We start from the raw sequence: 13,766 nt of genomic DNA on the forward strand, positions 1-13,766 counted from the left end.
AGAGGCATAGATCTATGTCTCCAAACCATTGGTATGCAAAAAATGAGACATTATCACACAAGTATATAGATCAACACACCATTATTCATCAAAATAAACATACAACATTGACTAGTTTCACTGGGCGAGAGCTTGTAATTAAGAGGCCAATTTACAAGAATCAGATTATCACTTGCTTGGCAGACCCAAACAGTCTCATTTGACACCAGCTGCCGTTGACATTAATGCTAGCAACTCTGGCTCTCTCAAGTATCAAACAAGTAAAGCTTGTCAGGCATAACTGCAACCTCGTCTGATGGAAGTACTTACATAAGCTAAACTACTGGTGTGCTATAATGAATCTTAGATAATGGCACCCAAAAGGAATATTAAATCCAAAAACCAACTCCTGTTTCTGATTAGACAACTCACACTAAAGCCATGTCAGCAAACTTCCAACCTTACTAGCAAGACAGTAAAGATGTATGCAAATCGTGCATCTTTTCCTAGTGGGGGCTTGGGTCACTGTATACTGAGAGAGCAGATACTTTACTTCAGCAACAGGGCTTTTTTTTTTCTTGGGACTCAAGCAAATGCACATGGTGAGTTTCAAAACAAGCAATCCAAAGTAAAGGCCTACAACAACCAACAAAAGACAACCTAAACTAAAGCCACATCATGAGCAACAACTTAGTGTACACTGTATGCAACTCATGATTTTATTTCCTGCAATTGCTTGCTGCAACATGCTTGGTCACTTCGTATTCCATCCAACACAAGCTCTCAAAGTCAACGTTGAGTCTCAGAGACTCCAATACACACATACATAGATATAAGCACACATATAGATGGCATTTCTTCGTCGTCAGAGAGCATACTAGGCACAAGAGAATGCACAAAACTTTCATCAACAAGGCTCGCATGCCCAAGCTTGCATGACAGTCCCAAACCATAATCAAGTCCCTTTCCCCTGGTGCATCCCACCTTTCCAAATTCGGGAAAGCATCTCGTCCCTGATTAAGTTGAAGAACAAAGTTTTTAAGGGAGACACAACCAAAACCAACAGGTAGAAAGCCCACGTTCAAGTTGGGGTAGTTATACCATCCAGTAGCAATGTGTTACATGCTCAGATCAGTACAGGTCAGCTGCAAATGGCTAAGCAACATATGTATAATTCAAACGTTGAAATCAAGCAACTTTGCCAGTTCTACATACAAAATGGCTGCCGACATAACCACATCCCTACGCATGTAACAAGCAGCCTCCAAAACAACAGGCCGACTTGTAGAAGACAGCACCTCAAAAATGAAGCTCGACACCAGCCTAACATCAGCTGTCACAAAAGACTGCATCCTACACTTCTGGAAAGACATGAATCTAGCAGGTCCAACACTATATACTAAGCTGTATAATCCTCCATGGCCTTCCATCTAGAGGAATTGTGTATGACCTTTCCCACTTCCTCACCAGCCTGCAAATGGCAACTGTTTCAACCTTTTGAAAAATGAACAAAGCTAACATCTGCTGCCAAGCACCAAATTTAAAGAAGGCTTACCCTTTGATAAAAGGCAGATGTGTCACTCCTTTTTTACAAGGTGAGGACTTAAAAACTTTATAACCTCAGGATTGGTAACTTTATCTCGCCCAAAGAGAAGTTTTAGCTTTTCATCACAGATAATCTCCTTTTTATCAAGTTGATTCTGCAAGAAATGCAGCACCAGATGTGACATTTTTGCTTTGAAAATCACATGATTAGCAAGGAATAGCAATATATGCATAAGAAATCAAAAGGCATAGACCTAACACGGAGCACACATACACACAACCCCAAGCACTGATCTTTTGCATTCACCTCATGAAAATTTATGCAACCCAAAACTCCAGGCTATACTGGCCTAGAGGAATAAGAGCAGTGAGCAGGCTATTAGCGTAGAGTACGAGCAATGAGTCATGGTAAAATTGCAAGAACCACAGTGCTGACATCTTTGCACAAGTAATTCAACACCATATTTCTGACATAACTCTTGGGGACAAGCTCTAAATATTTTTTCTCAAATTTAATTCTTTCCTGTAAGAGTGGCCCCTAATACGCTCTGAACTGACCCCACAACTTGCTGCTGTGGGTTGAATCTGCCACCTGTATCTGCTCCTGGCTGTGTGCTTGTGTGGCAGCTGTTTTGTCATCCTGTGCTTCTGGCATAGCAACAACTCCACAACCACCCTTGCTCCTGTGCACCCTCCTAATGCATGGGTGTTGCTCTTGGCTGTCCCGAAACAGCCTTCGGTTGCTTGCTGCTGTACTTCCCTGAATTGGCTTCCCTATGGCAGCCCTAGTGCTGCTGTAACAAAACAGGATCTCTGATAATGTAAGGTCCTCTTACTCCAAGGGCAGCCAAAAGTACAAACCTATTGCAGAGGTTGGGATTGCCTTACAAGTAATGGTGTAGCTGGTAGGAGGTCGCTCTTTTTGCAGGTAAAGGAAAAGGCTAATCACAAAGCAGTCCACATTCTCTTCATTCAAGCTACAACTGCTTGTGAAGACTATATGATTTCATTTGTCTCTCCCAGACGAGCATCTAAGTAAAAAACTGCTTAGACAATCTAGCTGGTAGGGCAACGCACCATGTAAGATAGAAATAATTTATCGCAATATCAGCAAGCCGCAACATCGATGAAACTTCTCGACACGAAATTTGCATGTCTGCTAATACAGAGTAGTTTGGTGGTTGAGTTTGAGGCGTGCAGCAACAAGAGCTTGACGTGGCAGGCAGTGGCACAGATAAGCTCAGAAATGGCAGGTCAATTGCCACAGGAGCTAGAAATGGGTCATGAAGGTGGATATGAAGTGGTGCATAGGGCTGAGAAAGAGCTTGACGTGGCAGGCAGTGGCACAGATAAGCTCAGAAATGCCAGGTCAATTGCCACAGGAACTAGAAATGGGCAATATCTGAAATCCTAAAACATCCTTTAATAGGTGAAGGTTAATGGAAACCCTTAAAATTTCCTAAGCTTCGTGTGGTAATGGTAATCTGTGTAGGGTATTATGACTAGCAGCTCATCTGTCCTTGGGCAACCCTAAGAGAAACCCTTGCAAAAGCAATACTCAGGAAAAGCAAGTCCAACAAATTATGAAGATGTCTCTGAGAAAGGATGACTGTAATGAAGGGATTTTCAGAAAGGGTTATAAAAGCCCCACATCAAAACAGATTATGTATTGATTTAGCTCCTTATCCTCTCTCTCTCTCTCTCTCTTGTATGTTTATCCCCTCTTCATTACACGCTGGTTGTACCGTCCACCACCCTGGCTGTTGCCACATGTTTCCAAGGCATGTTAGGTAGTGAGCTGGGACCCTGCGAAGCAGGCTACAGGACAGCTAGCTTTCTTTCTGCGCCTCACCACAGCTGACCTCTCTTGTATGTTTATCAGTCCTTTGCAGGAAAAGGGGAATTGCTTAGTTAATACACGAGATCTACACTTGCTATGGCCCATAAGATAATCACTCGAATTTCCATTGATAAAGTTCATCAGAACAAGCAACCAGATATATCTTGCCGAGATCCCATACATAACAAACAAACTCCCCCCTCCTCTTTTCCCTTTTTGTCCCTGTTCATGTGTTTGTCGCAGCCGTACAGGACGTCAGTTCACACTTTAGCTGCACATAGTTACTAATTTCAAAGAAGCTACGTGGCTTTTCAGTCTCTAGCAAATAAAACAAAGGCTTAAGAAATCGTTTTAGGTACGCTTTACACAGACACAAAAAATCCCCTTTCATTTGGATGTATATAAACTTGATAACTACTAAAAGGCCGACGACCATGAATATGGCGTTTAACGTGGATGCACAAGCAAGAAAGAGGGAAAATCTTTACTGCGGAAAAAGGACTCTTATACGACCAAGGAAACTGAGCAAAGCTCTCCGGCGACAGATATACAAAATATGGAGTTGAGCAGAAAATGCAGTTTCTTAAGAAAAGACTGTCTCTTCCAGAAATCACATTCTAAAAGACTGTCTTTCGATATAAGGTGGAGAACGTCTAAACGTGTGCAAGCCCCAATCAAAGAAACAAAGAGTAATACCTGCAGCTTTTGCGCCTTGATGTAATCCCAGACTCGCTTGACCGCGTCGTTCCGGGTGGTCTCGGTGATCTCGAGAACGCTAGAAAGGGCGGGGGAGAGGTTGCATATGCGGTCGAAGTTATTGGACCGTTTTACAGGATTCTCAGGGGGGGATTTTTTTTGGGCGGAAGAGGGGGGAGCGAGGGCTGATTTCTTCTTGGAGGGGGAAGAAGAAGCGGAGGGTTTAGGGGAGGGGGATTTTTTGGGGGAGGGGGAGGCCTTGGAGGCCTTGGAGGAGGCAGCGGCAGCGAGGGAGATGAGTCCGGCTCTCATGGTGGAAGGTGCTGGCTATGGAGGCTTGGGCAGAAGCAGCTCAGGAAGCTTTGGCTATGGCGAAAACTTCAAAAAGAAACAATGGAGAAGATGAAGAAGAAGATGATGATGCATGCACAAGAAAAATATTTGAATCAGAACGGGAAGGTGATGACAATGCACTTTTTTTTTTTTTTTTTCCCCCCCCGCCCCCTTATTTGGCCATCCTTGCATGCACAATAATCTTCCCTCTTGCCACCTTCAAGGCCTTCCTCTCCATTCTCTCGTTGCCTGTCTCTCTCGTTGCCATCGTTGCCCGTCGTAATGCAAGGCTTCTTCGTCAAACACAGTAGGTTTTTCTGATCGTTGTTGTCATGGCCAAAATGCCTGCATCATCTAGCCCCCTCTTGCCCTCCACAAAACACCACGGCGAGTGCCTCCAAATTTCAGGCTTCAAGGCATCACTCCATGGTGTGACGATGTGAATCCCAAACTACTATCCATGAGATGAGTAACTATGTAATCCTAAGTCTACCACTATCAAAACAGCAAAACATATTTATGAAAGGATTTTAATGAACCATAAGCTTCCATATCTAGTTCTTTTATTGATGTTGGAGCTCAAATAGAATACTTTTTCTTCATAACTGCCTTAAATTTAGGGTGGCATACGGAAGCCGCAGCAGCCAAGTGGTAGGGTTGCCTACCTACTTGGGCAACGGCCCGCATTCAAGCCGCCCTCTTGCTTGCAGGGTAGAGCCAAGGCGGGTGCTCTAGATAGGCTCAAATGGGTATGTGAGTGGGTGTGCAAGTTTTAAAACATATATATATAAATAGGTTGCAAACTTATTGGTAGAAGGAAGCATTTTGCACGAGAAGCAAACACATAGCAAGTCTAAAGATGACACATGGCACTTGAAAGGGATTAATCTAAGGTGAGGTAGACTTTTGTTTGCCAAACATTCTCGTGTTTGGTCATGTTCCTTACCAAATCCTTTGAATTGGACAATTATCTCCAAGATGAAATCTGCAGCTCCCTTGACTAGATCAAGTTTCTTTAACCAATCATGTCTGCAATGCATGCTATAATGCACCTAAGTCCACTATCCACATATCTTAGTTAGTTTTCTTTGATACACGGAAAGCTGTGCATAATTTGATGCCCTTGAGATGTCCAAGGTCTTTGCATGACATATCTATGACAATTGGCATTCTTGAGATGTCCAAGGTCTTGGCATGACCTATTTGTTTGTATTTCAAATGAATACTACCACATTTGTCTACCTCTTTGCCACTTCATTTGCCTACCTGCCTGTTTGTTTGCTTACCTTACTTGCCAACTCACCCACCCATCCATAGGTAACCTCTTCTCTCTTGTTTGAGACTGGCACTCATCTCTCTTACGAGAGTTGTGTGTTGCAGTCTTTTTTTATTTATTATGGATTTAAAAAGTATATTTTTTGAAATAAAATATGTACATTTTGATTAAAAAACACGGCCTACCACCCTAAACGCAAAAAAACATGTTTTCTTCCCCACTGGTTGTTGATCATAATCATTCCGCATGATTTGTCACAATGCTCAACACATCTCACAATCATAACACTTGATTTTGCTCTTTGCAAATGTCTTCTACTTGGCATAAGCCTGTTGTCCTTGTTGACCATGATTGTTTTTGTTCTGTCCAAGCTTGGACCAAGAACATCCCACCATGTTGTGCATTCTTTTGAGGCTTCTTGCCTTTGAATTGCATATGATGCATTTTGGCCACTAGTACGCCTTCAACATGGTCTTTTCCTAATCCTTTTCTCTAATCCTCTCTTGTATCAATAGGCTTATCAATTCATCAGATTTGATAACCGTGCCTCTGGCAATACTACCACCTTGGGCCTCTTAGGCAACTTTAGGTTTTCCATTTCAAAGCCATTCTCAGTTGGTCTATCTTTGAGGATTTTCATCTTTTTCAAATGATCCATCATTGCATCACCATTTCTCCTTGTGAGATTTGACAATTGTCTTTAGATTGAGACGTGTGACCATGTCTTGCCCTAATAAATGGACATCGGCGTAGTGTAAACCTAAGATGCTTCTATCAAATGCATCACTTGAGCAAACACCACTTTTTTTGGAGCAAGTAGTTTCCCATTAACAAGGGCCCATAAGTTCTGTTCCACGAATTGGAAGTTCTTCCCCAAAGAGTTTTCCTTGCCAAAGACACAACAAAAGCATAGAGTAGCGAAAAGAAAGAACTACACCGGTGTTGCATGTGGAAGGAGCATGATGCAAACAATAGCATGCATGACAAGTTTTGGATAGAAGCAATCTCTATACAATGGTTTATTTATTGGACCAGTCCCCTACTACTGCTTTACATGATATGGCAACAAGGGAACCATGGGGTGGACATAAGTCAAATGTCCAACGTCTGAGGGTTTTTGGATCAAATCTATGTGCTCATGTGTCAAAATAGAAGAGCGGTGAGTTAGATTCCAAGAGAGAAGTGCATTTTGGTTAGCTATGCAAAGGAACATAAAGTTTATATGCTGTACAATCTTGCAACTTATAAAATGTTTACTTTCCATGATTTGATCTTTGATAAAAAAGTAAAGCAAGCTACTTGCCATTATGATTATGGGGGATCAAGTGGAAGAGCATAACAAATAAGTGGTTGACAATGCTAGAGATGGAGATTTGTAGAGATCCACAAAATGTGGAATATTTTATGACATGCCACCTAGCATGAGTAGGAGCAACCAACAAAGTATCTCCTAGACATTTTGCAAATTCTCAGCTAAAGAATGCATTGCATGATTAGAATGACCAAGAAGCCACATCATCCACACACATGTCAAGGTGGGCAAAGAGTCTGTCAACTTTCGAGGAAATACAATCCAAGGAATTGGTTGATGCCATGGCAGCTCTTATGATCATTGCACTCTATGTGGATGACCTCATCATTACAACAACAATAATCTGATCAAGGAAGTCAACATCAATTTTTACAAGTAGATGAAATGCATGCTTTGGGATTCTTGCATTACATTGTGGATGTTGAGATAGAATAAAGAGAAGAAGGCATATCCTTGAGCACAATGACTCCATATTGAGGCAATTTGGAATGTTGGATGCTATACTTCTAAGTACACATGTTGAGATTGCACCTTGATTGCACATAGCATGTAAAACTTGGACAATGCACCATTGTAGATCCTAATTATACTGACAAGGGTTGGTAGGCTCATCTACTTGATGCATCAAAATGGCTTGATATTTGCTATGCACTACAACTTGTGAGCTAATTCATGGCAGAGCCATGTGTCCACCATTGGAATGAAGTGAAGCAAATTTTTAGATACCTTAGTGTGACAATTGAACATACGCTGGCATATCTAAAAGAGAACTGATGTGCAAAGCCATACCTTACGGGGTTTTGTGATGTAGATTGAGGATTTGGCCCCAAATGCAAACACTGTATTAGATAAAGTGGGACAAAAGTTGCATTTTGGGAATTTTGAAACAGGGTGGATTTCATTAAATTTGGGAAAAGCTTCATTGATTGTGGGAATTTTGCCAATATTGAAAATTTTGCTTGATATTTTGGAAATTCCAATGATTATAAAAAACTTCATTAGTTGTGAAACCTTTCATTGGGTATAACAATCGGAACAAAGCTTTTCAGGCAGAGTTTGAAAATCATGTATTTGGTGGTGTTAACAAACACCATTTGGGGATGACATAAATATTTTACTTGAGGTGTTAATAAACACAAGTTGGTGGTGTTAACAAACACCGTGCAAAGTGAACCACTAGAAACAAAGTAGTTGGTGGTGGTGAAAGACAAGTCTAAAAATTGTCATATTAATAATATGCAAATATGCATCGATAAGATCACAACGATTGAGAAACATCACATGATTGAACATATTACACTGGAAGTTTGGGAGATCAAGAAGGAGAAAATCATCACCATTTTGTATGCCCCAATACCAAGCAAGCTCTCCTTTGCTTTGGTACATACACTCTATGTTTATGGCTTTTGATGTCCATGATTCTCTACCCAATACTTGTTCCAGCAATCAACAGAGGCATCTACATCACTGAGCCCTTTCTCTTAACCGATGGTGCCCAATACTGAATTAATAATTTCTTGAAGTTAGGAGATGCGGCATCCATCTTGACACTTGATATGGAAAGTCCAAGCCATATGGGGTATACAAGGTCTAACGGCCTCACCAAGACAAAGTCACCTTGCTTAACATCCACCATCGGTCTAAACTCTTCCCTTGGCTTACCTTTTAGAGGCCTGTAATAGTGATCATTCCATTCCACATAGCCTTAGAACTCATTAATGCAAGCATCTATATCCTCCTCCTCATTAGCCGCCTGTGTTCTTGGCCAAAAATCTCTATACATTCCTATCTCTGAGATGTTTTCCTATTTGAGCTCACCAATCATGTTTTCCCGATAGTCTATCAATGGCCCAATGTATGGCCCAATGTAGGACGCATTCTTTCCACTTGCACACCTCTCCCAAAACTGACCTAATGTAGGACTCATAGGATGCATTCTTTTCACTTGCACATCTCTCCCAAAACTTAATGTAATCATTTATCCCTGATATTATTTGCAAGTGGTCTCTCACAAATTCACCCATTGGCAGTATAGTTGGACAACCTCTTGGCAACAATGGTTGACCCTCGCTATCTTTCTTCCATACCTCAATTCCCCATTCAATGGGCATCTAGTTTGGTGATTTTGGATGCACCTTGTACTGCATCATAGGCCTGTCATCTTGCATGACAAATTGAAATTTTAATGGCTTTGCATGACCAACTAGCATTTCTTGCCCATCACATACATAGCCATCCACATAATCCTTGAAGTTAGGAACCCGTGTAAGAAGAAATGGTGTTGATAAAGATAATGTACATTTTCTTAATGTATCCATCAGATGAGGGAAAGTGAACATTTATCCCCCTCGTAAACTCTCAGAGAACTTGCAAAACATTGCATCAATGTCCTCATGTGTGTTCCCTACCATCAAGAAGCCCAATTGAATTGTCTTGAAAATGCCACTTGCTACAAGAAGAGAAAGGTATGCAGTATCTATTTTTGCTCGCAGACCCACAATTATCTAGTTGGAGTAGCAAGTTCTCTGGAAACTTTTGGTATGGTGGCTCAATAGCAACACTTCCCTCTAAAGAGCGTGGGTTTTTGCATGTATGTGATGGCAACAATTTCTTGCATGTGTTTGCAGCCGTCGCAAAGGAAGTTATCATGGCATCTGTGGTAGACTTTGGGTCACTCTCTAATACAGTCTTTAGATTTGCATTTATGATCGTGGCATCTACAATTTTAGACAAGCCAAGTCCCCTTGTGGAAAGCTATGCACCTTCAGATCTATAATGGGAGTCCAAAGCATTCCTTGAGCATAGAGCATTCAGAATGCGAGCATTGCTTCTTGAAATCCCATCAGTAGTAGCATAAACAAATTGAGAGCAATTGTTAGGTTGGGGTCAGATGAGCCACAAACCATTAAGGGCGAAGTGTCTATAATGACCGTGTCCATGCCCATGGGTAATCATTCCAATGAGTGAAATCTGTAATTGCCACATTGAATTGGTGTCCTTGAACCTCACCCAAAGTCTTGGAATCACCGTCTTTTTTTGGTCCATCTTATCATGGATTATGCATACATATTTTTTGGATCCATCTCAGAGTACCTACGCCATGCATAATACAGGTTCCTACAACTCTGTTGCTATACCATATGCATCTTTCTCTCCTCCATTACCGAAATGCGCTCATCTGGACTTTTTGTGGCTGCCAATTGAGACTTGATCCGGCGACTAGACAAGCTACATTTAGAGTATTCACACATCTTAGCAAGGGCTACATTTTTTAAGTCTATTTCCAAATCCTATCAAATGTGGAGTTGGATAGGCTCTCATAACCACGTTGATTAAGCGAAGTGTTAACCTCACATGGGATATTTATCTTCTTATACACTTCAGGTATCACCTGTTGTGTCTCTCTAGAACCATCCTGCATGGTTCTACTCTTGTGAGGCATATGCTCTATGCTATTATCCACAAAGTGTTGAATGATAGCCCTACCCATACATGTGTGCTCCCTGCTCCTCCTCACAATCTAGGTATTACCATGCACATATCGTTGCATGCCACTCTTGAATCGCTCCTTATATCGATAAAATGATGTCATTGGGATTCCATGCATCTCGTACCATAGCAATGCAACACACATCCCGACCATTTACCCTAAAGTTATAGCATATCCTCCCCGTGCAGTCATGATGCCAAGCCATTGACAACACATCATATATAAGTTTGTTCGAGACTCTAAGGAGTTGCCCCAAAAAATCTTCTTTACAGATATTAAGAAGTCTCACTCAGCATGTTGGCAGCACTACTCCCACAACAATCAATGGAAGAAACCTGCTAAACAGACTCTAGTGACATATTATACAATAATGTTGGAGGCTCTCTTTGCTTAGGCTCCCGATTAATGAAAGTGTACCTTCTTTTCTTTGAAGGTGGAGCATAATTTTTCAACACTTTATTGTTGACCACCTCATTTATGCCAGCAACCTAGCCCATGGGCACATATTGTGGCAATGGGCTTCCATCAAGTAAGGTAATTTGCGGGCCACTTAACTAGGATGAGAGGCTATGAGGGGAGGTTCCATTTCGTAAGAGCGGAAGGGTAGAGGATTCTAGGGAGAGGTTTGGCGGAGGGGGGTGATGGACATTTTAGGGGGTGATGAGAAATCAAGGGGTTGTCATGAAAATTTGAGGGGGATGACAAAAAATCTAGGGGCTGTGAATTAAAAATGGGGTCAAGATGGAAAATTGATCTATAGAGGGGATAGAAAAAGGGGGAGAAGGAGGAAAGGGGAGAAATGAGTAGAAATGAAGGGGGGAAAGAGAGTGGAGAGAGAAAATCGAAAGGGGGGAGGATGCAAGAGTGAATGGAAAAGTGGGGGACGACGGAGGTGGGAAGTTGGAAAAGAGAGAGAGGAATTGCGAAGTTGGGCTGCCATATTAAGAGAAGCTATTTTGGTAGATACATTTTCTAAAATGTTCAGTAAGGAGCTCACAATGCCTCGCGTATCACAAATAAATCTATCTTGGTGCAGAATCTACTTAATGGTGTGCCTTTTATGCTCCATTTTGATTTTACTAAAGAAATATCTACCAATACTTGCTAGGTTGAGGATTTTCTGATGTAATCATTGACTCCATTAGAGAATGTATAATTGCTCCCCTCTTTCCTTAATCTAGAACTTAATGAGGTTCCAAGATTCTTCCTTGTCTAAACTAAGCTAACATTTCATGCCGATTATTCCAACCAGTGAGCCAACCTAGCATCTATGCCTCTCCCTTCCCTTGCTTTCTCACCAAAAGCTTCCATGAGATCCTCCGGGCTCTTGGGGTATCCAATGAAGAGTTATGAATACAACTATGCCACCAATGAAGGAAAGCTCTACCATCTCTAGCCTCTTGAGTAAGTCTCCAAGTTTATGATGAAACTGATAATTTTGATTAGCCTCCCCAATTATAGAAATAGAAATCAGTCTATGATCTAACAATGATAAAGAATTTTCCACCCACATGTCTAGACCCATGCTAAGCTTGTGACCTTAATGAGTTATGTAACATCAATCAAGATGACTACAAAATCTAACCATGGACATAGAGAAATATGTGTATCCTTGCATATCACAAAACCATCTGCCATACATCAACTAATTGAAACTCATTGCTAAGTTGATTCCACTTAGAAATCTCTTCAAGAGTTCTATTGTCTAACCTAAGGAGTTGACCTGCAAACAACAATACATATTGAAGTCTCCAAAGATAACAACTTCATGGTGCATATCAATTTTGAAATGTCTCCATTGACTTGCTCTTGCATGAAAGGTCAAATGACCATAAACCAAAAACAAATGAAGCATTATGCAACTAAATTGAATAGAAATGCCTAAATAGTGACTCTCATCATCATTACCAAAGATGTGGGGATCAAGATGTTTTGCAACCAATAGTCAGTGCTAGCTTTTTCATCATGCTTTCTAGCATAGAACTACAAATATGATTTAGCACTAGTGATGGAGCTTGCCAAAATGAAGCTTTTTCTCTTAAATACAGCAAAAAAAAACTTTGTTGGTATGAAAACATCACAGATTGGAGGCTCTTTTGCCTCTAGAATTGAGACCTTTAACATTTACAAAAACTAATTTATTTTGATGCAACTGAAGAATCCAAATTGCACAACAGAAAACCATCACTATTATGCAAAATGTGCAATAATGAGGAAGAGTCCTCATCGCTCTCACCCACAAGATGAGGAGGGAAATCACAAATTTCCCACATCGGAGATCTTTCAAAGTTGGATAAAGGATTAGGTTTGCAGCATCTCTATGGAACCTCAGAAGTAGAAAGTTATGAAGGAAAAAATGTGCTTTAGCCAGCATTGAGTGGGGGCCTCTAAATCACCCCTTGCTCTTAGGAGTGATCCAACCATCCTTGCCCACTTGAGCCCTTCTTATTGGGAGGAGTTTTGGAAAGGATAGGAGATGCAAGACTAGCAGAAGCTGAGCTTTTAGATTTCTCCATGCCCAACTTATCTGCTACAAGGAATGAAGGCTTTGAGGAAGGTTTGTCTATAAGATTCAGTGGTGGCCTCTTCCAAATTAGGGAGTTTCTTTTGAAAGTGTTCGATTGCTCCACAAGTAAAGTAGACACCTACAAAGTTCCCCCCGTTGAAGTTTAAAACCATCAAACCCACAGCTTAACCCATAGCTTGAACCATCATATGTAGAGTGGATGGCTTGGCCTTCTCCATTGGCCAAAACACAAATTTTATCCTTAGAATGGAGAAGGGGGAGGTGACAGATTAGTGGGACGGGTTCAAGATGAAAAATGGGAGGAAAGATGGCAAATAATAGAGATAATGGGGGAAAAGAGAAGGGGGAGGGGGAAGGGGACTAAAAGGGAAAGGGAAAGAAAGGGGGAAAGGGAAGTTTGAACAAAATGAGAAGGTAGAAGATAGGGTGTACCTTGAGTGATAGTGGGGGTGGAGGTGGAGGTGGAGGTGGGAGAAGTAGTGGGATGGTGGAGATGAGGCTAATAGAAAAGTGGAGGTGCAGGTGGAGATGGTGAATGGAAAAGTGGAGGGGTGAAGAAAAAGTGGTAAAGAGATGGTGGATGGAAAAGTGGTGGTGGATGGAAATGTGGAGGAGGAGGAATGACAGAGGAGATGTGATTTCTGGAAAAGTGGTGGTGTAAAAGAAGTGATTTAAGAGATCCAAAAAGAGAAGGGGGTGTTCAAAAGTGAATGGGGTTAAGATGGGTATGAGAGATGCTTTTATAGAATGTAGGGGCTTAGATGATTC

At 41.4% G+C, this 13,766-nt stretch overlaps 1 protein-coding gene across 1 annotated transcript; it reads right to left on the reverse strand.

The window, feature by feature from the left end:
- Positions 1-1,044: 1,044 nt before the first annotated feature.
- On the reverse strand, positions 1,045-4,495 carry LOC147882895 (upstream activation factor subunit UAF30-like). Its single transcript, XM_087400918.1, has 3 exons — positions 4,061-4,495; positions 1,535-1,679; positions 1,045-1,450 (listed from the first exon to the last, which is right to left on the reverse strand). The coding sequence occupies exons 1-2, from the start codon at positions 4,370-4,372 to the stop codon at positions 1,557-1,559; spliced, it is 435 nt and encodes a 144-aa protein (XP_087257044.1). The 5' UTR covers positions 4,373-4,495; the 3' UTR covers positions 1,045-1,450; positions 1,535-1,556.
- Between the last annotated feature and the right edge of the window lie 9,271 nt (positions 4,496-13,766).

Source organism: Dipteris shenzhenensis, chromosome 29 (assembly GCF_047967505.1).
Source record: "Dipteris shenzhenensis isolate YYH24624 ecotype China chromosome 29, Dip_SZ_1.0, whole genome shotgun sequence".
In the NCBI taxonomy this organism is placed as follows: Eukaryota; Viridiplantae; Streptophyta; class Polypodiopsida; order Gleicheniales; family Dipteridaceae; genus Dipteris; species Dipteris shenzhenensis.